Source organism: Podarcis raffonei, chromosome 3 (assembly GCF_027172205.1).
Source record: "Podarcis raffonei isolate rPodRaf1 chromosome 3, rPodRaf1.pri, whole genome shotgun sequence".
Taxonomy (NCBI): Eukaryota; Metazoa; Chordata; class Lepidosauria; order Squamata; family Lacertidae; genus Podarcis; species Podarcis raffonei.
Window position 1 is genome coordinate 100457401 of NC_070604.1, and position 21675 is coordinate 100479075.

General features: G+C 39.7%; 1 protein-coding gene across 2 annotated transcripts in view; it reads left to right on the forward strand.

Moving 5' to 3' along the window:
* UBR2 (ubiquitin protein ligase E3 component n-recognin 2) overlaps positions 1–21675 on the forward strand; it is a 56022-nt gene that overhangs the window by 27130 nt on the left and 7217 nt on the right. For both annotated transcript variants that reach the window (XM_053383293.1, XM_053383292.1), the window contains exons 20-43: positions 139–202; positions 1130–1254; positions 1926–1978; positions 2999–3101; positions 4362–4410; positions 5089–5243; positions 5358–5460; positions 7163–7272; positions 7366–7446; positions 8052–8233; positions 8724–8923; positions 9430–9523; positions 10610–10771; positions 14157–14254; positions 14490–14568; positions 15519–15667; positions 15770–15825; positions 16116–16212; positions 17313–17380; positions 17753–17888; positions 18177–18264; positions 19279–19409; positions 20430–20538; positions 21153–21209. In XM_053383293.1, coding sequence (XP_053239268.1) covers positions 139–202; positions 1130–1254; positions 1926–1978; positions 2999–3101; positions 4362–4410; positions 5089–5243; positions 5358–5460; positions 7163–7272; positions 7366–7446; positions 8052–8233; positions 8724–8923; positions 9430–9523; positions 10610–10771; positions 14157–14254; positions 14490–14568; positions 15519–15667; positions 15770–15825; positions 16116–16212; positions 17313–17380; positions 17753–17888; positions 18177–18264; positions 19279–19409; positions 20430–20538; positions 21153–21209 — 2549 coding nt within the window. The remainder of the gene's footprint in view (positions 1–138; positions 203–1129; positions 1255–1925; positions 1979–2998; positions 3102–4361; positions 4411–5088; positions 5244–5357; positions 5461–7162; positions 7273–7365; positions 7447–8051; positions 8234–8723; positions 8924–9429; positions 9524–10609; positions 10772–14156; positions 14255–14489; positions 14569–15518; positions 15668–15769; positions 15826–16115; positions 16213–17312; positions 17381–17752; positions 17889–18176; positions 18265–19278; positions 19410–20429; positions 20539–21152; positions 21210–21675) is intronic.

Below are 21675 nucleotides of genomic sequence, written 5' to 3' on the forward strand. Positions count from 1 at the left end.
TGCTTACCAGAAAATGAACCATGGTTAGTCTGCTGGCCTGGGTTTGGATGTTCAGACGAACTATACTTTGCCTATACAGTCACGGCTGAACGTTCTGTGTAAACTAGGCCACTGAATATATTTTTCCTTTTCTTTCAGGATGTGGTTCAACAAAATAATACACTTATTGAAGAAATGTTGTACCTAATTATAATTATTGTTGGTAAGTTTGTTGTCTATTTCAGTTTATGTGTTATGGATTGAATGGGTTTGGAAACCAGGAGTGTGCACTGACCACAAAATAATGGTTTGGATCCCAATTCAGCACTTCAGAAATCAGTTTGCCTTAACCTGAATCAATTTGTAGCTGGCCAGTTCAGCTAAGTTCCACCTGAGACCTGCTCCATTCCTCTGCTGTTCACTAGTGGGAAATGAAAAAATGCCTTTAACTTCTTTCTTTTTGACAGAACTAGGTGAAATTTACAGGCACCCTCCAGAGAATATGATACCCACTGTATTACAGAAAATAAGTTTAGGAGCTTTCATGTTGGGTACTATAAAAAAAAATATTTTGAAAATGTATTAACTGTTTTTGGGTGGAATTGAAAGAAATTTGTAGACACGTCACCCATTTAGAAGGCAAATATTATGCCAAACTTCAGAAGCTCAGCTGAAGGGGTAGCCATTACAGTTTTAGAGTATGCAAAAAACCCCACACCCCTAACTTAACCTTCCCTAGTGGTTTGTGGGCAATTGCTCTAAAAATTGGAGACTCAGGGGAAGTGTCCTTTGGTAAGATGAATGTCAAATTGGAGACAACTAGGTCCAAGGACTTCTGTGCTAGGCATCTTTTTAAAAGTTGATTTGGCAATTGGTGTTCTTCACCGCTCTGGTGTTTGCTCTCTCATCAGCCCACCCTGTCAGTATGGTAAGCTTAGATACATTGCTTTTAACTTCAGCAAGCCCTTGTCTGCAGCATTTTTCAATGTCTGGATCGCCATGGCATACCAGCCGTGCTTTCTTTTCTTCTGTGTATAATCTGCATAGTGGCTTAATGTGTCTTTATCTAGCCAGGCAGAAAACATAACATATGAATGGTTAATAACAGGAATTGATCCCTGTTTGCTGTAATTATGGATTTATTTTGCAGGAGAGAGATTTATCCCTGGTGTTGGACAAGTCACTGCTACAGATGAAATCAAGAGGGAGATCATCCATCAACTGAGCATCAGGCCCATGGCACACAGTGAATTAGTAAAAGCATTGCCTGAAGATGTGAGAATCACTAAAAATACATTCAATGCAGTGGGTGAAAGAACTTTTGGAATTGTGATTGGCTTCTGTGGAGACGGGAAGAGAGGTTCAGTTTTCATGGCAGGCGTAGAGAAAATTGTTCCTATGGGACACAGTGTCTTTCTAGCCAATAGGCTTTTGTGTTCTTCTTTGACTCTTTCCTATAATTTAATGCTGCCTAGAAATCTGTCAATACCATATGTTAAACTTTCTTAGCAACTTGAAGTCATTTTGCTGCCGTTGGGAGTGAAGACGTGGTGAGAGAGCTTGCAGTACTGTGAGGGGAAAATGGATGTTTGGTGAGGGGTGTGTGCAGAAGCATGGCTAGAGCTAGTCGTCAAATTGTTTTGTATCTGCATTGCTGCATCCTAACGGGGTAATATATATAGCGGTGAGCTATGGCCGCTGTGGAAGGTCAAACAACAGGAAAGTGGCCAACCGCTTTCTGCCAAGAGCAGAAATTGTGGTATCCCACCACATTTGCAAGTTAGGATAGAGAGCATGATCCTGAGATAGGACCAAAGTATCCTTTCAGATTTTTAAATTTTGATGGTGATTATAGATATACCAGTGTTCTAGTGGAAATATTTGGGAAGTAGTTGCTAGTCATAGGCATATCCAGTGATTTTCTGTTCCTTTTTAAAATTATGCAGGAGAACAAGGAGACTGGAATGGAAAGTGTGATCGAAGCAGTTGCCTGTTTCAAGTAATGTCCTTTCTGCAATTGTCTTTCTAAATGTGTAAAATAACAACAAAGCATAGCCTTCTTGTTTGTTTTTTCAGTTTCTTCATAATGAGTTACCAGGATGGGTTACACAATTTAAAAATACATCATCATGCAACAGATTGCTTAAGGCTATTCTTAACTGCATTCATAAGACAGTAAATGCTTTGAATGAACAGTTTGCAACATACATACTGGCAAATCTGACAAGGTGTATAGGAACACTGTTTGCCAAAAGTAGTTGTTGACAAACAAACCCTTCTTTTTTTAAAAAAAAATGTATATACAAATTTGTGAAAGAAGGGTAACATCCAACATAGCCAGAGATACCATCCCACCTCAGGGTTTCTCCTTCTGGCAGGTTGGGGTTTCCCTTGAACATATTTTGGGGGTGAATGAAGGCTGGAGAAGGGAGAGGAGAAACCAACAGCAGAAGCAGATTTTAATTATACAAGCAAGTGGGCATCACTGGATTTTGCTTAAAAAAAATACATACAAAAAAACTTCAAAAGGGTGTGCCATGTTAGCCTTTTGCAGGAAAAATTAAAATTAAAAGCTAACCAATTAATTATGGTCTAAACTTTTGTGCATTAAAATCCATGTCATCAGATGTACTATTCTTCTGATGAAGTGGACCTCTAACCCTCAAAGGTTTCTGCCATAATAAGTTTGTTCATTTTTAAGATGCTACAGGACTCTTTGTTATATAGAAGGAAATAAAAAGCAATAAGGAAGGAAGGAAGGAGTACTGTAAAGGGAAACAATAGCTGTCTCTCTTCCTGCCTACACACCTACCAGAAAGAAACTGTATATGAATCCCTTAAGAGAGTACTACTGGTGCTTCTAGTGCAGTAGTTAAAAGGATAAAACAAGGCCTGAATAGGCTAGTATCCCTCGTTCTTGAGTTTTCAAAGGGCTTGCTATTTCATATACATGGAACCTTTTTAGAAGCAATGTTCAGTTATTAAGGTGTGAATTCTAAGTGTTCTGTTTGTGTTTTAGGAAACCAGGACTAACAGGCAGAGGATTGTATGAGCTGAAACCAGAATGTGCTAAATACTTCAATTTATATTTCTATCATTTTTCAAGGGCAGAGCAATCCAAGGTAACAATGAAATATAAATAAATTGTATTTTCAAGGGCAGAGCGATCCAAGGTAACAATGAAATATAAATAAATTGTAACATTCTCTGCCTGAGCTTTTCAACCAGCTGTATTGCCCTCTTTCTTATTCAATTCCTCCTCTTTCAATTCCCCCCAACCTGAACTCAAGATGCTAACACTCTATCCTAACTGCACTGTTCGTACAGTAAAGGGAGTGCTCTCTGCAGCCACTGCAGGAAGAAACACACTAAAATTATGCAGAGACTTCTCTGCTGCTAAGTAGCCTCAGGTCCTTTCATTTTGCATTAAATTCCAAAATATAAGTTTACAGCAATAAATCAAACTTAATGAAATTCCTAACTTGTAACGTTGACTGGAAGGTCTCATTTTCAGAACTAGAGATCTTCCGTCAAAGGTTTGAATGGGTTGCTCAAATCAGTATGCAGAATTCAGCTTCGTTGCCCACTTAAGTCTCTGGTCTCAAGCCTTTGAAGGTTCCTCATTTGTCTACCTGTTGCTTGCCATCAGCACATAACAGTTCCTTTGCCTATGTGAAGCTTTTGCCCAGTCCTCCTTTGTTTTTCTTATTGCCCCTTCCATCCCATTTCCTTCAGACTTCTGCATTTAACTGGAAAAGGGAATTGAAAATATAAAGGTGTGGGTTGGAAAACCTAGCCCATACAAGCACTTTGAGATTCCTGTTGATCCATCTGATATGACCAAATAATCTGCTATTGTTTGATCTGCCAGTGGCCTGGCATTGAGTTTTTGCTGAACCACATTTCTGTTACCAGGAAAACATTGAAAGTAATACTGGGAAATATCAAAAAATAAAGCTTCTTGCATTACCTAAAGCGACTTCTTGGAATTCATGCCAGGCAACAAAATGTAAAAACCCAGAAGTAAACAGGAATTGTGTTTTGGCTGAACCACATTTCTGTTACCAGGAAAACCTTGAAAGTAATACTGGGAAATATCAGAAGATAAAGCTTCTTGCATTACCTAAAGCTACTTCTTGGAATTCATGCCGGGCAACAAAATGTAAAAACCCAGATGTAAACAGGCCTGCTACGAAAATAAACAAAACTGCTAACAAATCAGTCTTTTATAACAATGAAGCCTGAGTCAGAGTAGCACTCAATGTAATGCAGAAAAATAGAAGAGGAAAGTAAATGGCAGTGTCAGTTAATTTTGCAGAAATAATATTGTTGCCTTCAGCGTTTGGAAAATTTAAAATATACATATTTCTTTTTTTTATAAGGCGGAGGAAGCCCAAAGGAAAATAAGGCGACAAAACCGGGAAGATACAGGTACCTGTCTTGCTAGTGTATGAGGGTATCCTCAGTTGTCTCTGCTTTTTAAAATGTCATCAAAAATCAAGTTGGCACTGAGCTTGATTCAGGATTTAAGAAATTTGCAACAATGTGTACATTCTTGCAAAAAAAAAAAAGTTTGAAATTTTCTTCCTGCTTGTAGGATTATAGAAAATGAAGGCTATGGAAAGACTTCCCTTGAGATTTGCAAAAACAAATACTGCACATCAGAATGGTGTGGCTGCTCCTTCATACTTGGATCCTTTGCTGTCCAGTATTGTTTGGATAGTTGAAATGCCATGAAGTTCCTGTGTTAGTTCCACCAGCCCTTATAAGAAATGGAGAGGTGACATGGAAACATTGCATGTGATCTGTGCCGCATGATTTCATTCATCGGCAGTTCTTAGGAACAGCATAGGATCCAGATATGGGAGAATGACAACAGAACTGCTTTGATTCTCTAAGATCAGGAAATAGGTTGCAGTCTTATACCCACTTACCTGAGAGTAAACCCCACTAAACTCAGTGAGTAGATGTTCTTGAAAGAACAAAAACTCCCGATGTCTTTTTGTCATCTTGAAAGGCTCCATGACATATTCTTAAATATTTCATACACATTTCAAAGTTCGCTGCAGCAGGGCTATACCATATTTCATTCATTTATTTCTATTTCAGCTCTCCCACCTCCTGTTCTACCTCCATTCTGCCCTCTGTTTGAAAGCCTGATCAATATTCTGCAGTGTGACGTCATGTTGTGCATTATGAGGACGATACTGCAATGGGCAGTAGAGCATAATGGCTATGCCTGGTCGGAGTCCATGCTTCAAAGGGTGTGTTTCAGCTTTAAACTCCAGCTGTTGTTAATTCACTTATAAATATTAGCAAATTGTATCAAAAGCTTTTTCTAGAAATATAAACTCTAAGCATGTTAATTTTTTGCTTAGGTTCTGCACTTGACTGGAATGGCCCTTCAAGAAGAAAAACAACACATTGAGAATGCTGATGAAGATAATGTAATAACATTTACTTTCAGTCAGAAGATCTCAAGTAGGTTGATAGTTGTATACGCATTGCAAACTTTGATTTTTCCCATAGTACCTCTGTTTATGCTCTTCTAAAATAACTGCATGTGAAAAGCTATTTATTAAACATGATACTGGAACTAACTTCAATGCTGCATTTATTTAAGAAAATACATACTTACTATTTCACTAGTAAAAAAGTGAACAAGAATAATATGTCTGTTTTTTCATGTGTTGTGACAGAAGCATTGGCTGTGTTTGTATGCAACAATGAGCCAGATTTTCTGGCTTATCATGGTTTTCTGTTCATGAACAGTGGGCTCCTGTGGGCTGCCCAATTGCTTCACTTGTCCCCTGATGTGAGCAAGGTAAACAAACCAGAGTTTTCCATTTCATCCAAACTGGGATGTAATGCCAGGCAACCTTGAATCATGGTTTGTTGGCCTGCTGATTGTAATTTGCTAGGGAACAACAAACCATTATTTCCTCTGGCATAATGGGAAGCCAAGGCTTCCGGGTTTGTTTATCTTGCTCTTATAGGAAGAAATGAAGCAGGAATGATCAGGCCACAGGCACCAACAAGCCACTCATTGACAGCAAACCACAATATTATGCAAATAGGGCCCTTATGTTTATTACCATCCTTAATTTGCCATTCTGCCAGTTTGACATCAAAGGCAACTTGCAGGTACCAGACCTGTAAAACTAAAACACAAGAATAAAATTATACAAAACACAGCATCTTATTGTATACAGTGGTACCTTGGTTTACGAACTTAATCGATTCCGGAAGTCCATTCTTAAACCAAAACCATTCTTAAACTGAGGCATGCTTTCTGTAATGCAGCCTCCCGCTGCTGGTGCCCTTCCACCGTTCGGATACTGTTCTTAGACCAAGGTAAAGTTCTCAAACCAAGACACTATTTCCGGTTTTGTGGAGTTTGTAAACCAAATCATTCTTAAGCTGGACTGTTCTTAAACCAAGGTATCACTGTATATGAATTCTTATTTCCTTTTGGGTAAAATTTAGTGTAATGTGAGCAGAAAATCTGTTTAGGAAGGATCCCTATCCTTCCAGAGCAAATTTGGAGGGCACATGGGAGGCGAGGGAAGGTGAAGTCCCATTGTGTAAGAGGAAATCCATTCTGCTCACAAATGGACAAATTTGGATACACCCCTTTGTCTTTATGCCCAAGGGGTGCTTTACACACTGTTGGTTTTTAATAAGGAAACCTATTTTTTGTATGCTTCTGATAAATGTGGCACTGTATTTGACTCAGGCACATAAATCAGGAAACAGATTGTCTGTGGCTCCCTGTGTAAAATGTACATTTGCCTCTGTGTAATGTTTGGACACTGTTCTCGAAGCTATGAACATGAGTTTGACCACGCTGCGGGAGGCAGTGGAAGACAGGAGTGCCTGGCATGCTCTAGTCCATGGGGTCACGAAGAGTCGGACACGACTAAACAACAATGTTTGAAATGGTCTTCAGTTCCTCTTCTCTAATAATAATTTAAACTATTGATAAATTTCGCAATTCAGTGGGGGAAGCTTGAATGAAGGGGGAAATGCACCACTTTGCTGGGATAGGATTTAAAAACAACATGTATCCTGTAAGTAAATACAGTTCCGCTATACTGAATTTAAGCTAACACAATGGAGTCAAACAAATAGAGCAAATGTGTATAGTAATAGTGTTGTTTCCTCTTACCTTTGTTTGAAACAGGGCCTGGTGAGACACCCCGCAATTCCCCAAGTATATTAGCAATGCTAGAAACTTTGCAAAATGCACCGCACCTGGAAGTCCACAAGGATATGATCAGATGGATACTAAAGGTAAATTGTGCTCCATCTTTTCTACATCTTTATGGGTAACAGAGGAATGTTACAATATTTAAATTGCAAACAATATGAATTTCCTCGTTCCAGACTTTTAATGCTGTTAAGAAGCTCAGAGAGAGATCTTCTGCAAGTCCTGTATCGGAGACAGAGGGAAATATTATGGAAGAGGTAAAAATAAAACCATTGAGTACTTAACCTAGTATTGACCATTCATTAAATACACATATCTTAATGGGCAGATTTAGGGGAATTTGTAGTGGGGGGAGGAGTTTATGTTACCCATGTTGATGGGGAACCTGTGCCCTAAGGGCCTAAATCGGCAGTAGTAGTCAGTGGGGCAACTGTTGCCTAGCAGGAGGGAAAGAGGGAGGGAAAGGTCAGCTTGGTGTATACGCACCAGTGGAGCCATTCCGATACTCCTGGTGCATTAACACCACACCAACCTTGCCACTGCCTTGCCTCTACACCTCCTGATAAGCAGAAGCAACACAGGCAACAGGGTCAGATGAACACCACCACCCTGCCAACTGTAACTGCTAGTTAGGCCTGGCACAGATACATATTTGGCTCATGAGGCCATTTCTCATAAACCACATCCACGTATCCCACAGTTGGCATAATATTTGATGTCAGGTGTGGGGCAAGTACAGAAAATTTGGCTTATTTTGCGCTGGGGTTTTTTTTAATGTCAAGACACTCGTAAATTGTGGAATCTGTGCATAAACGAAGATCAGTTAAAATCTGCTGTGTTTGTTAACGTAACAACTTTGTAGAGCACACGAGATAAAGAAAAGGCCGAGAGAAAGAGAAAAGCCGAGATTGCCAGACTGCGCAGAGAGAAGATCATGGCACAGATGTCTGAGATGCAGCGACACTTCATTGATGAGAACAAAGAGCTCTTCCAGCAGACTATGGATGAACTTGAAACTTCTACCTCCAGAGTGCATGATAATAGGTAAGATGAAAGGGACAAGCAGTGTCTCTCCCTTTGTAGTAGACACTTCACTTTGTCATTGTGCAATGGCATTTTCACTCCAGCCAGTGTTCTTAAGCTTGGATCCTAAGAGTGTCATGTGCAAACAGAAGAGTTTCCAATCCAGTGGAGGATGCTGCTGGAAGAAGGACAGGAGAGGAGGGAGCCCTTAAACATCCACAATGACTTCTACCAAAATAATATGGGATGTGCTTATGTATGCTTTGTGCTTTGAATTCTGGCACATCTAAACACTTTCAAAAGTGCTGCTTTTAACTGTGACGCTATGGAGAGCTCCTTAGATTTTTTGATTTTTTTAAAGTAGGACTCTTCTTAAAGTTTTCTTAAGACATATGCTGCATCATATCCAAATTAAAATGTTTGCATTGGCAGCTGCATACAATGAACTGAACTATTGCCTTAGTTTGGAAAACATTCCAGTGAAATACTTACTAATATCATTTGATTCTAGTCCTTCAGTTTCAGATACCAAGCTTACAGCTTTGGGTCCTGAGCAAACTAAAGTGACTGCACAGAGGCAAGTTGTTACCTGTATCTTATGCCAAGAAGAACAGGAGGTTAAGGTGGATAACAGAGCCATGGTGCTGGCAGCATTTGTTCAAAGATCGACAGTCTTGTCTAAAAACAGAAGTAAAGTGATTCCAGATCCTGGTAAGTAGAGGCAATATTGTGATACTGGATATCCATCTATGTCGTTGTGTGTGATTTCGGTAGGTCTCCTAGATTGGAATAATAACTAGGAAGATTCCGTTCAACGTATGTATTTATATACTGTAGTTTTAATTCTATTAATGTTTAATTGTTTTTAATGGATGTTTTTTCTATGCTTTTGGTGATTCTTGCTTTTATCTGTAAGCCACCTTCAGCCACATCAGGGGAAAAGACAGTGTGTAAATAAATATATCATCATCATCATCAAATATTTAGAATCACCCTGGTTCTAGCTTAATGCAGAGGCCTTGGGCCACCAGGATTTTCCCAGTGGCTGAGTCTAGTGCATGTGTATTAGCCATGAGCTACATGGGAAATAAATTTTAAATAATTCTTTGATTTAAGATGTTAATTCCTTAATAATGTAAAAGTATTTTCAAAATCGATGTGAGTAAAATTTGCAGTTTTTCCTTCTAACGTTTTTCTTAAAATGTCTTTACATGCAGAAAAATATGATCCATTGTTCATGCACCCGGACCTGTCCTGTGGAACATACACTGGTAGCTGTGGACACATTATGCATGCCCACTGCTGGCAAAGGTAACTTTCATTTTAAACCTTTAAGAGATGTCAATTTAGCACAGTTTTCCTCTGTGGTCTGATGCACTTGACTAAGTATTCATGTACAGCCACTAGAAGTAATTCATGATGTCCCTGCCTGAGAAGTTGATCCCCCTTTTGATCATCTTCGAGTCCATGGCTGCATGTTACAGGCCTCATAACGTTTTGGCTCTACGTATAGTGCATATCTGCAGACTGATCAGAAGGTCAGGTGAAGATTAGGGTCACTTTGGGCAGCAGACTGCCTACCTGTTAATGGGGCAGAGAAGAATTTTGAGACAGTGGTTTTATTTTGTAACAAATCTCTAACAGGAACAAAGCTTAGGAGCAAGACTTGGATGAAGGGAAGAAAAGGAAACTGACTGACCAATCCGAGAGCAAATAAAAGCATTTTACCTATAACCACCCCTACACCAGAAGAATGTTTAAATTTTCTTCGTACAAAAAAGTTTCTGTAGTGAACTCCATTTTGTCTCTATATATTTTAACATTTTGAAGACAAATGTAAAGTATGGCTGAGAGAACACTACATCTTTTTTAAAAATGCTGCAACTTCACTGTTCATTAGCCCAAAATAAATTGAGTTGCTGCAGTCTTGCATAAGAAAAATTAAATTAGGTAAAGAACATTTGCACTCCATGTCTCACTATTTCCTTTATTCCTCTAACCTTGGTGAAAGGAAACTCGTGTGTTTTATCATCATTCTTCCCAAGTATGCATGCATTTCCCAAGCATATACTAATGTTAGGTTATGTATGCCCAGCTGTTTTTGACCTTGCTCGTTGAGCTTATTTCTAAAGACGTGCCCAAATGGAAAGGTTTCATCGCAGTGAATTCCCATTTTGAGACATGCTTCCTGCTGGTGATACTATTCTTGTATTGAAGTGTCCCATAATTGAGAGGTTCTGTGTGCTGCATTTGGCTGGCCAGTACTGCAAACCTTCTAACAAGGACTTGACACTCTGGAGAAGATGTCTTTTGTGTTGATGAAGGCAGCAAAGTAGCGTTCAGTGGTATCTTGTGGAATTCATTTTGCAAAGCTTTAACTTACGCTTCTCCCCAAAGGTATTTTGACGCCGTACAAGCAAAAGAGCAAAGGCGACAACAAAGATTACGTGTGCACACAAGTTACGATGTAGAAAATGGTGAATTCCTTTGTCCCCTTTGTGAATGTTTAAGCAACACGGTCATCCCTCTACTTCCTCCCCCAAGGAGTTTGTTTAACAGGTCAGTTACCCTTTCTTAGCTACTCTGTTGGTTTGATTAAAAAAACCTAGTACTTCTTTCCTGAAGGATGGGGGGACCACCCAGAACTGATTTTGAGGATTGGTCCCAAGAGCTGCAGGAAAGGGGGGGCGTAATAGAGGGGGAAATCACCTCTGTTAGTGGATGCCGCTTGTTTGTTCAAAAGATCTGGTGCAAGGGCACAAATTGGATGCAACTCTGGAGAGTTTATTGTTTTTGTCTGTGTTATAGTAGCCTTGTATTTTTAACTTATTACCTTCTGGGCTGTGTTACATTTTAACGTGTAGTGGGAGAAAACAGACTGTATTGATTGCAGACTAGATGGGTAGATTGAAGCCTGCTGACACATTCGGGTTCAAGAGTTTTATGATGAAGTGCTGCTGCAGTTGTCAGAACTATTAAGCCATGAAGTTGTATCTGCCAGCAGAATACTTCTGCTCCAACAACTGGACTTCCCCTTCCTTTCCTCTTCCCAGGATTCCCCACTCCATGCACTCTCAAAACCTGCCCCAGAGGGTTGGGGAAGACTGTGAAGCAGATCCTGGCAACACACAGCGACTGCAGCAGGGAGGAGTGGGAGGAGAAGTCCCATTGCATTAGCACAACTCCCTTTTCACATTTTTAGGATACAACCATACATATTTAGAAGCCTATTTTATTTTAAAAGCATTTTATCTTAATGTTTTAAAAATGTTGTCCATTAAGGGCAACATTAATGCTTTATGTTGTCACAGATTACTGAGATATCTCTTAACATACGTAGTCCTAATGTATGACTGGTGCTCTGTTGTAAAAGTTGTGCATGCTTTCAGCTTGTTTTGGTTTGCCCTAGCAAAAGCTGCAAAAGATTGGCAAAGCAAAGTCGCACGTGGCAAAACCTTAGCGCTGATAGGTAAACATCAGTAATCATATGCTTAATAGGTCAGAGAGCTGCATTAAAAGATTTGCTGTGCCAGAGTAGAATCCGTCACACTCGCCCTCTAATCCTCATGACATAGTTGTTGTTTTTCTTCTTATGTTGAATGCTGGATTCTGCATTGTGGCCACAGGAAATGACAAATACTTTTGGAGAAATTGAGACTAAGTCTCCTGAGGAAACAGCTCTTAACATAATCCATTTGATTTCTGATAGCAATTGTGGCGATCACATAGGATCCCCAGATGTTTAACGGCCTATTGATCCCTGTGCCACCACTGTGCTCGCTTCTCGGCTGCCACCAACCCATTACTCTCTGGTAAAACACTGAGTCCAGACAGTTGTTAAAAGTGAACCAAAAAACAAGTTTATTTTACAAACATTAACAAGTTTATGGTTTCTCAGATAATATTCCTGTCAGTATCTTAACTTTAGTTTCTTTACCAGCCTATACCTTCCTAATACCTTCTGCCTGATTATCTCAACTGTTTGACTGACTCCTCTTAACAAATTCTCTCACTCTCTCACACCAAACTAGCCCAAGCCACAGACTTATCTTCTCTGTCTCTTCTAACTCCAGACTGTCTTCTCAACCACCCTAACTCTAAATCTCTCTCCAAAAAAACCCTCTGTGCTTAAACCTTATACACAGTTAACTCTGCTCCTTGGGTTCTCATTGGTTAGTCATTTTACAATTAGTTAACCCTTTCCTTATGAACCCAGTATGATGTCACACACCTAGGAGGGCAAACACCACAGTAATCCATTGTGTTTGCTGCCTCTAAGTCTGAGATACAACATGTTTAACATCTAGTAGTGGTGGTTCAGAGAAAAAACAAAATGTATTAGATTCAGACCTGCTGTGACTTGGATCTAGCAGATACACTCACTGGAGAAAGGAGAGGAGCATTTTATTTTATTTTTGCTATTCCCTTTCCTGCACCACCTTCCATCTTGTTCCATAGTATGGGACCCATCTGCAGGAAGCATGGGGGTCTTCAGGGCAAAGGGGGAATTGGCAAAAATCAACCTCTCTTTCTCTCTTCTGCCCATGGAAACATCCCTTTAGCAGACTTCTTCTTCGTGCAACTATAGATCCAACCCAAGATATTTATAAATGCTAGTATTAATTTATACAAGTATATGAAAGCCTGGAGTATCTTTGGTCGTTTCACAGAATCATAGTTGGAAGGGACCCAAAGGATCTTCTACTCCAACCCTCTCCAATGCAGGAATGTCAGCTAAACCACCCGTGGCTGATGGCCAGCCAACCTGTGCTTATAAACCTCCAAGGAAGGAAAGTCCACAACCTCCTGAGAGAGTCTGTTGCATCGGCAAGTTCTTCCTGATGTTTAGTCAGAATCTCCTTTCTTGTAACTTGAATACTCCATTGATTCGGGTCCTACCCTCCAGAGCAGGAGAAAACAAGCTTGCTCAGTCTCCTCTTCTCGAGGCTAAAAACATACCCAATTCCATCAGCTGTTTCTCATAATGCTTGGTTTCCTACCACTGGTTGCATTGCTGGATCTTAGGATTGTGTCTCTTGTTCACCCTCTAGCAGAGTTAGGTAAGAGCATGATAGAAAAACAATTCAGGAAACTGACTTTGGTAGGGAATGGGATGGAAGTGCATTGCCCCTCTCTTCCTGTCCAAGAGTTCTAGAATTGGTGAAGAAATCACCCGTGCTGCACAAGGCCTGCATTCCTGATAGAATAGAATCATAGAATCATAGAGTTGGAAGAGACCACAAGGGCCATCGAGTCCAACCCCCTGCTAAGCAGGAAACACCATCAGAGCACTCCTGACATATGGTTGTCAAGCCTCTGCTTAAAGACCTCCAAAGAAGGAGACTCCACCACACTCCTTGGCAGCAAATTCCACTGTCAAACAGCTCTTACTGTCAGGAAGTTCTTCCTAATGTTTAGGTGGAATCTTCTTTCTTGTAGTTTGGATCCATTGCTCCGTGTCCGCTTCTCTGGAGCAGCAGAAAACAACCTTTCTCCCTCCTCTATGTGACATCCTTTTATATATTTGAACATGGCTATCATATCACCCCTTAACCTCCTCTTCTCCAGGCTAAACATGCCCAGCTCCCTTAGCCGTTCCTATTAAGGCATCGTTTCCAGGCCTTTGACCATTTTGGTTGCCCTCCTCTGGACACGTTCCAGTTTGTCAGTGTCCTTCTTGAACTGTGGTGCCCAGAACTGGACACAGTACTCCAGGTGAGGTCTGACCAGAGCAGAATACAGTGGCACTATTACTTCCCTTGATCTAGATGCTATACTCCTATTGATGCAGCCCAGAATTGCATTGGCTTTTTTAGCTGCCGCGTCACACTGTTGGCTCATGTCAAGTTTGTGGTCAACCAAGATGTTGGACCTGGGGGATTGTTGTATCGTTTATGTAAAAATATGACTTGAAAACACATATGTATATGTTTGTTCTTGACAGGTTAGATTTTTCAAGTCAACAAAATCTTGCTCAGTGGATAAGAACAATATCTCAGCAAATCAAAGCATTGCATATGCTTCGAGATCAGGAGAGTGCTAGTAAGTGAATTCTTCTTACATTATCACACTTCTCAGGAAAAGGTGGTGAAAAATAGTGTGTTTGCTGTTCAGGTTCAAGGGATTTTTCCTTTTGGGTATCTAATTGGCAATGAGACTGTTCTGATGGTCTCTCTGTTGGCAAGAGTGCTTTTTTCTACAGTTTGTAGAGTGCAGACATCATGAACAATAGTATTAACATGCCAGTAAAGTAATGTATCATTTGCTTACCTTTCAGATAAACCCTCTTGTAGTAGCTCAGAAAAAATGGATGAACTGCAACTGCCTGAAGGGTTTAGACCAGAGTTCCAACCAAAGTATGTATCTGTTTATTAATAATGAACTTCAAATTGTCCTGCTACCAATTTAAATACAGTTTGTTCAGCACTAGCAGGCCAGGGGCATGTAAGAACTCTTTTATAAGCTACAAGACAAAATATACACATTTTGGCATTTTTAATTATAAAACGCATGTGGTGTTCATAACATTTACAGAAGCCAAATGGATATGATGTGAGTTTCTTGACTTGTCTTTTATTTTAGGATGAGCAACTGTGGTTGAAAAAAAAGCAAAACATCCAGACACTGGGTGATATCCAGTGTTAGTCATACTCAGAGTAGATTATTTTATTTTCAGTGGGTATATTCTGTGTATGACTGACATGGGATATCACCCAATGTTGTGTGTATGCAGAAGGAGACTCAGTTCAAAATCCTGATACTTAGATTTGAAATAAATCTAAATATTGATTTAAGTTCAGGCAAAAAAATAGTGTGCAGTGGAGAGTGATAAAAGCACTCTGGAATACTTTGCAAAGGTTTTCAGTTGGTTGGAAACCTAGGTCCAACAACTGAGGATAAGTTATCATTAAGGATGTTTAGTTTTACCTTACATAAAGCTAACAACAACAACAAAAATTAGCAAAAAGAGCATAGCCAAGATTACTCCAGATTATAAATTAATTGTCCTCATCCCTTTCGGCACAACAGTATCACCAAATCAATGGACTTTTGCAGTATTTATTCACAGAAGTGAATACAGTGAGCAAAAGGTGTTCTGAAAAATGCGGTTTAAAACCTTCCTAAACTATGAGATCCAAATAAACAAGGATGACAGATAATGTAAAGGGCACATTAGCTGGGACAGACTCTGTGTCTAGGGCATGCTTGGTCTTTTAGACTAGGAATGTATTCCAGCCAACGTGTAGCTTCTCAAAATCATGCTTTAAACCTGTAGTTAATAGTATGTGTTCTTCACATATTTAAGGAATCCGTATTCTGAAAGCATTAAGGAAATGCTGAAAACATTTGGCACTGCAACATACAAAGTGGGCCTGAAGGTTCACCCCAATGAAGACGATCTACGTGTACCTATAATGTGCTGGGGCAGTTGTGCATATACAATACAAACAATAGGTAACAAATTTACCATTCGTTAAAATGTCGGAGCTCAGGGGAGCAAGATCCATTTAGGTGTTCTGCTACTCTCACTTAACTTATTATTTTTGCCCTCCACAGAACGGATTTTAGCAGATGAAGAGAAACCATTATTTGGACACTTATCTTGCAGACAGGTACGATGTGCCGACCAGCTAAGGCTAAAGCACTGAGGGATAAGTAGAGATAGTGAAGTGATAACTTTAACTTACTTTGGGTCCCCTGTAGTTTTAGAAAAATAGCCATCTATTACAAAATAATCACCTATTATAGATTATTAATATGTGTCACCTCCACAATTTCAGCAAAGCAAGGAATTTTCCAAAGGGCTTAATTTTCATTAAACAGCGTGAAGGAATGAGGTTTGCTTTTGTCTGCTCCTTTGTTTGCCGTACTTGCTTGCAACTGTGGTTATGTCCTCTTCCAGGATGACTGCCTTACTTCGTTGACTAGATTTGCAGCTGCACACTGGGCAGTTTCTTCGCTCTCGGCAGTACAGGGTCACTTTGGCAGGCTTTTATCATGTAAGTTCAAGTTCACGATAATTCTTCTCAATTTCAGAATTATGACAGAGCAACCAAACTTGAAGAAAAGCTTGTGCGTTCTTAAATAACATTTTGGATCCATAGTTATGAAATTCTACTCAATATTGATCCAGAGTAGATTCCAGTGTATAGTTAGCAGAGTAAAAACTTAAACTCGTTGCAAGAGTCCCAAAAAGTAGACCAGAGGCAATTATATTTCATCCAGCAGAGCTTTACTGCTACTGAAGGCAAATGAGCTTAATGGTCACAAATCCAATACATTCAGGATTGGCACTGTCCATAAGAAATCCAGTTGCAGCAGACTTAACTTAAACTTACAATAACTTATAATAAGTGTAAAGCTTAACGCTATATACAGAACACCACACCAGAAGGAAGAGAGAAAGAGAAAGGGAAGCCCAGGCTCCTTCTGGCCTTACTTTATAAAAGTGAATTCTGCTTACATTATCACACTTCTCAGCATGACCCTTGACAGAAGAGATAACAAAACCAGTTTAAGCCATCTGTACTCAGTTTCTCTGAAGGAATAACCCAAACGTCATGAACCTTCTGTTTGTTTCTTTCACACAGAGAAGCTTCCAGAACCCTCTTGAATTAATTAGAATAGGAAAGATCTCTACACATCAGATCAATACTTTCTGCACTAAGAAATGCAAACTGACAAGTTAGGCTTCCCCTCAATCAGCATGTTGCTGATTTAAATTGCATCAGACCATTAGTCCACCTAGCCAAGGACAGTGTCTAACCCACCTGGCTGATAGTCTTCCAAGTGGATGTGCTGTGTCTTCCTGAGACAAAGCATTATTGTCCATAGCTGAGTGTTTCTTCATGGTAACTGTGGTCCATATTTTGAAAGTTTCATCCACCGAAGGTAATACTGGGGACTCGAGTAATAGCCATTGATTTCTGAGTGTGACTTAGGTGTATTATCACCCACTAAATCTACTTCAGACTCAGCAATGCTACTCTGAAGCTCAGGTGCCATTACATAGGTTAGAAAACAGTCTACAGTTTCAGAAATTAAATGTAGAATAATAAAATTCTGACATCAGTAACCATTTTGTATTTTAAATATCCAGCGCTGGTGCCTAATGAAAAAAGTGGGAATCTTGCTTGCATTCTTGATATTGACATGTTTCATTTATTGGTAAGTACCTTTATAAATTCTGACAGTGCTGCAATCCCATATGCCATATATCATTAGCTTAACTTTTGGAAAGAAAGTCCGGCGCACTGGAAATAATGTCTAGCAAAATATTTTTATGAAATATAGCAGAAAAGAAAGGTTGCAGGTCAGAGTCCCGCAACAGGAAGTAAATACTTGATGTATGAGTGACTTTTCCTTTGGTTTACTGAAGTAGTGGCTCAGTAGTTAACATTCAAGGTCAGCCCTGTTTGTTGCTTTATGTAAGGATGCTGAAAAGATGGCATTGCGGGATTTGGCTAAGCAGACGTAAATGGGGAGTGGATGAGAGAATTCAATCGTTCTGTCTCTTACAGATTTTCCCCTTGTCTACAGGTGTGCTTGGTGCTCTCTTTCCCTGCTGTACACAGTCAGGATTTTTCAGGAGTTAGTCTTGGTACTGGAGATATTCATATCTTCCACCTTGTTACTATGGCACATATTGTACAAATAATGCTTACCTCATCCACAGGTAATGTGTTCTGTTTAAAGTTATGCTGATTTGTGCATGAAGGGAAACTAGAGAAGGGAAGAGAAATAATTATGGCTTCCTGGGCAAAATAATGGTTAACCGTGATGCAGGTGTATATTGTGATAGCTGCAGTTATGCTTTATGAAACGAAAAGCATTGCTCCAGTGCAACTTTTTGTTAATGCTGCTATGTTCTTGGTATATAGATTTAGCAAGTTTTCAAATTGCACAAGCATCCACAACTGTGGTCACTACAATTAGGTTTAGACTTACTTTGTTCACTTTTCAGAAGAAAATGGCATGGACCAAGAAAATCCTACTGGTGAAGAAGAAGCAGTTCTTGCTTTGCATAAATGTCTTGGCCGGTATGCAGGAAGGTAAAATCATAATTTTTGGTGCAGCCTTTCCATACATTGTTCTACTTCACTTGCCTTCTCCAAGCTTAATATACAGTGGTACCTCGGGTTAAGTACTTAATTTGTTCTGGAGGTCTGTACTTAACCTGAAAGTGTTCTTAACCTGAAGCACCACTTTAGCTAATGGGGCCTCCCGCTGCCACCGCACCGCCAGAGCATGATTTGTGTTTTCATCCTGAAGCAAAGTTCTTAACCTGAAGCACTATTTCTGGGTTAGCGGAGTCTGTAACCTGAAGTGTATGTAACCCGAGGTACTACTGTATGTGGAAGCTCATTTCTTACTCTTCAGAGGTGGAGCCACATGGAGAAAACTCTCTGCTGACTATTTCAGATAAGCTCTGATGAGCAGGCAGTCTTTCAGGTGTTCTGGTCTTTCAGGTGTTCTGGTTTAGGGCTTGAAAGAACCCAATGTGGGGCACAAACCCATGACCCCGAGATGAAGAGTCTCATGTTCTACCGAATGAGCTCAGGGCTAGCTCAGTGACAAGCTACTGCTTTACATGTATAATGTAGATGGGGCCTTAGTTACTGTGGGGTTGTTAAAGATGTGGGGTTAGCCCTGGGACTGAATAGTGTTTTGACTTCGAATCTACTTTAAAAAACAATGAAGTCAGAAGATTTGGGGTGGAATCCAATTGGTGCCCTTGCACTCTTTTCACCCAGTGAAAGCTTTCACTAATGGAAAATAAAGGAATATTATTATTATATTGCTGATTTTCCTGTATCACCTCGACTCCACAGCACCCCTAAAACAGCTCTACAGAATTTGGAGACATTCCAGAACAGGGCCCTGCTATCCCATCCGCTGGATAAATAGTCATTCTGTGAACACAAGGGCACCAGTTGGATCACACCCATTATTTCCCTGCCTGGGCACTTAATTGATGAAATGCAAAATCAATTAAATGTTTGTGGCATTTTGTGTAACTTTTAAGATTGATTTCACAAAAATTCTATATCTGTTTTTATTCTTAGTGCCTTCAAAGAAATGTCCTCTGGATGGCATCTATGGAGAAGTATAAAAGCTGGGATCATGCCTTTTCTGAGGTGCTCTGCTATGTTCTTCCACTATTTAAATGGTGTTCCAGTACCACCAGAACTGCAAGGTATAAAATCAGTTAGCCACTTTGAAGCAATAATGTGAATGGCTGATGAAGTGTAATTTTAAACACTAAAGAATGAATTGCAGCTTTGTATATTCAGTATTATAACTAATTTGTCTTGAAAATGGAAGTGAGGTGTAATGTGATTTTATAGACAGTGCAGTAGTGGATAATTAAATTTTAGATAGCTTACATTTGTGAACAAAATATGCATTAAATAAGGAACAAAAATGAAAAACAATAACCTTGCAGAATTACCATACCAGGTGTAAAGAGCTAAATATAAACTAAAGTGGCCCAAATCCAGAGAACATTAATTGTGCTTAAGTGCCATTAAAATAAATAGCTTGTCATGACTAAATTTATGTCCCATTAATTTCAAGGGGACTTCAGTTGGGCTTTGCATGTGGGCCTATTAGTTTTCCCTTGGTTGTTACTATATTTCGCTAATTCAGTTAATCTCATTGGAAATATGGGTTCTTTTACCTGCACACCTTACAGTGTGATACATATCCTCTACCAACAATCCCCTTGCACATTCTACATAGGGCAGACAGGTCAGCTTCTGCACAGAGACTCTACGCAAACCATTGGCGGGAATTTTCAACATCACAGAATAGTCTGTAACCAACCTTAAGGTGATCATGCTGGAAAAGGGGAACTTCAAAAGGAAACTGCAATATGAAACCGCTGAATCACAACAATGTATATACCTGTAACTCAGGATGTCATTTAATGCATCTCTTTGAGGTCCCCCCCTCCAGCTGTATATAAATTTTATGAAATAAATAAAAGCATCTAGCGAAGCAAACTGTAGTCCATGAAAGCTTATTCCCTCTTAAATGTTAGTCTATTGCAGCACAAAACATAACTTTTTTTGTGGAACCTTAAAGACTGCAAAATGGCTACATCTCTGGAAATTATACACATGTGTACATGTGTGTTTGGGGAGTTCCTTACAGATGATTGATTCATCTAACCATCATCATAATATATCTTTCTTTTTTCTCTCTCCCATTGCAGTCAGTGGGGCAAACCAGTTTGAACATTTATGTAGCTATCTCTCTTTGCCAAACAACCTCGTTTGCCTTTTTCAAGAAAACAGCAAAATTACAGATACGCTAGTTGAAAGGTAGGAATGATATTTATTATTTCAATTTAAATAAATGTACAGTGGAAAAACACCTTTTTTTTGTAGAGCGTTTATATCAGATGACAGAACTAGCAGTGTGTGCATTTGGAGACAGTCTGATCATTAAACATTATAAATCACTGTGCCAGCAGACAACATGCTTATTTAAAATAGTGCAGTACACATTTGCATTGTCCTGTGCTGTTACAGGCAAATGTGAGTATTTTGCATCACACAGCTATAAGGATTGGTACTACCTGATTGCATTGGAGTATAGTTCCCAAATGCAAGATCCTGGAGTGGAGATAGCTATCATTCTACTGGTGGCATACAGCTGTTGCAAGATTTTGTGATGGGATTGCAATAGACAGCCTATACCACAGTAGATCTCCTCCCCACCCCCAAAAAATATGTGAAATCTGATTCTGCTGTTGGAATGCTGAAAGCTGTTTTTGAGAAATTTCACAGTATTAAGAGTATTTAAATTACAACGGGTTTGATCCAGAGATGCTCTTTCGCAAATGGAAATTCTGGATGCAGGATCTGGAATATGTACTTCTCAGTTGGCTCCTACAAGAATGAACCCTAACCTCCCCCCCCCTTTCCATTAACAGCTGGTGTAATAATGATGAGGTAAAAAGATACCTGCAAGGTCAGAGACAAGCCATAAGGTAAGTAAGAGAAAACCAACAGGAGGGAAAGATTCAGGGGTGTGTAAGACACGCTGCTCACGCCTGTTTTATCTGTGAATGGGGCAGATTTGCAAGCGGTGGCTCCGCCACATCCCTTTTGGCCTTTAGTTGGAGTTTGTTCATAGGCTGTGTGGGTACCCCATCCTCCCCCTACCCTGCTTCTTACATTGTAGGTCCAGTTAGCCTAATTAGCTGTTTTCTTAAAAGGGAGTGTATAAATCCATGATGGAGTTTCTAGTGATAGAGTAAGGGGATTGCATACAGCGATGCTGTCCTTGAAAGAAGCCTACCAATGTGGGAACATGGTTGAATGAGCAGACAAGTATCAATCCCATTGCGGCTTCCCTCTTCCTAAGAGTTACCATACCTTCCTATTGCTCTTTTTTACTGCTTACCTCTCCTCAGCTTGCATGCCTCTGTCTGCTATCTCATTTACATCTTTCCA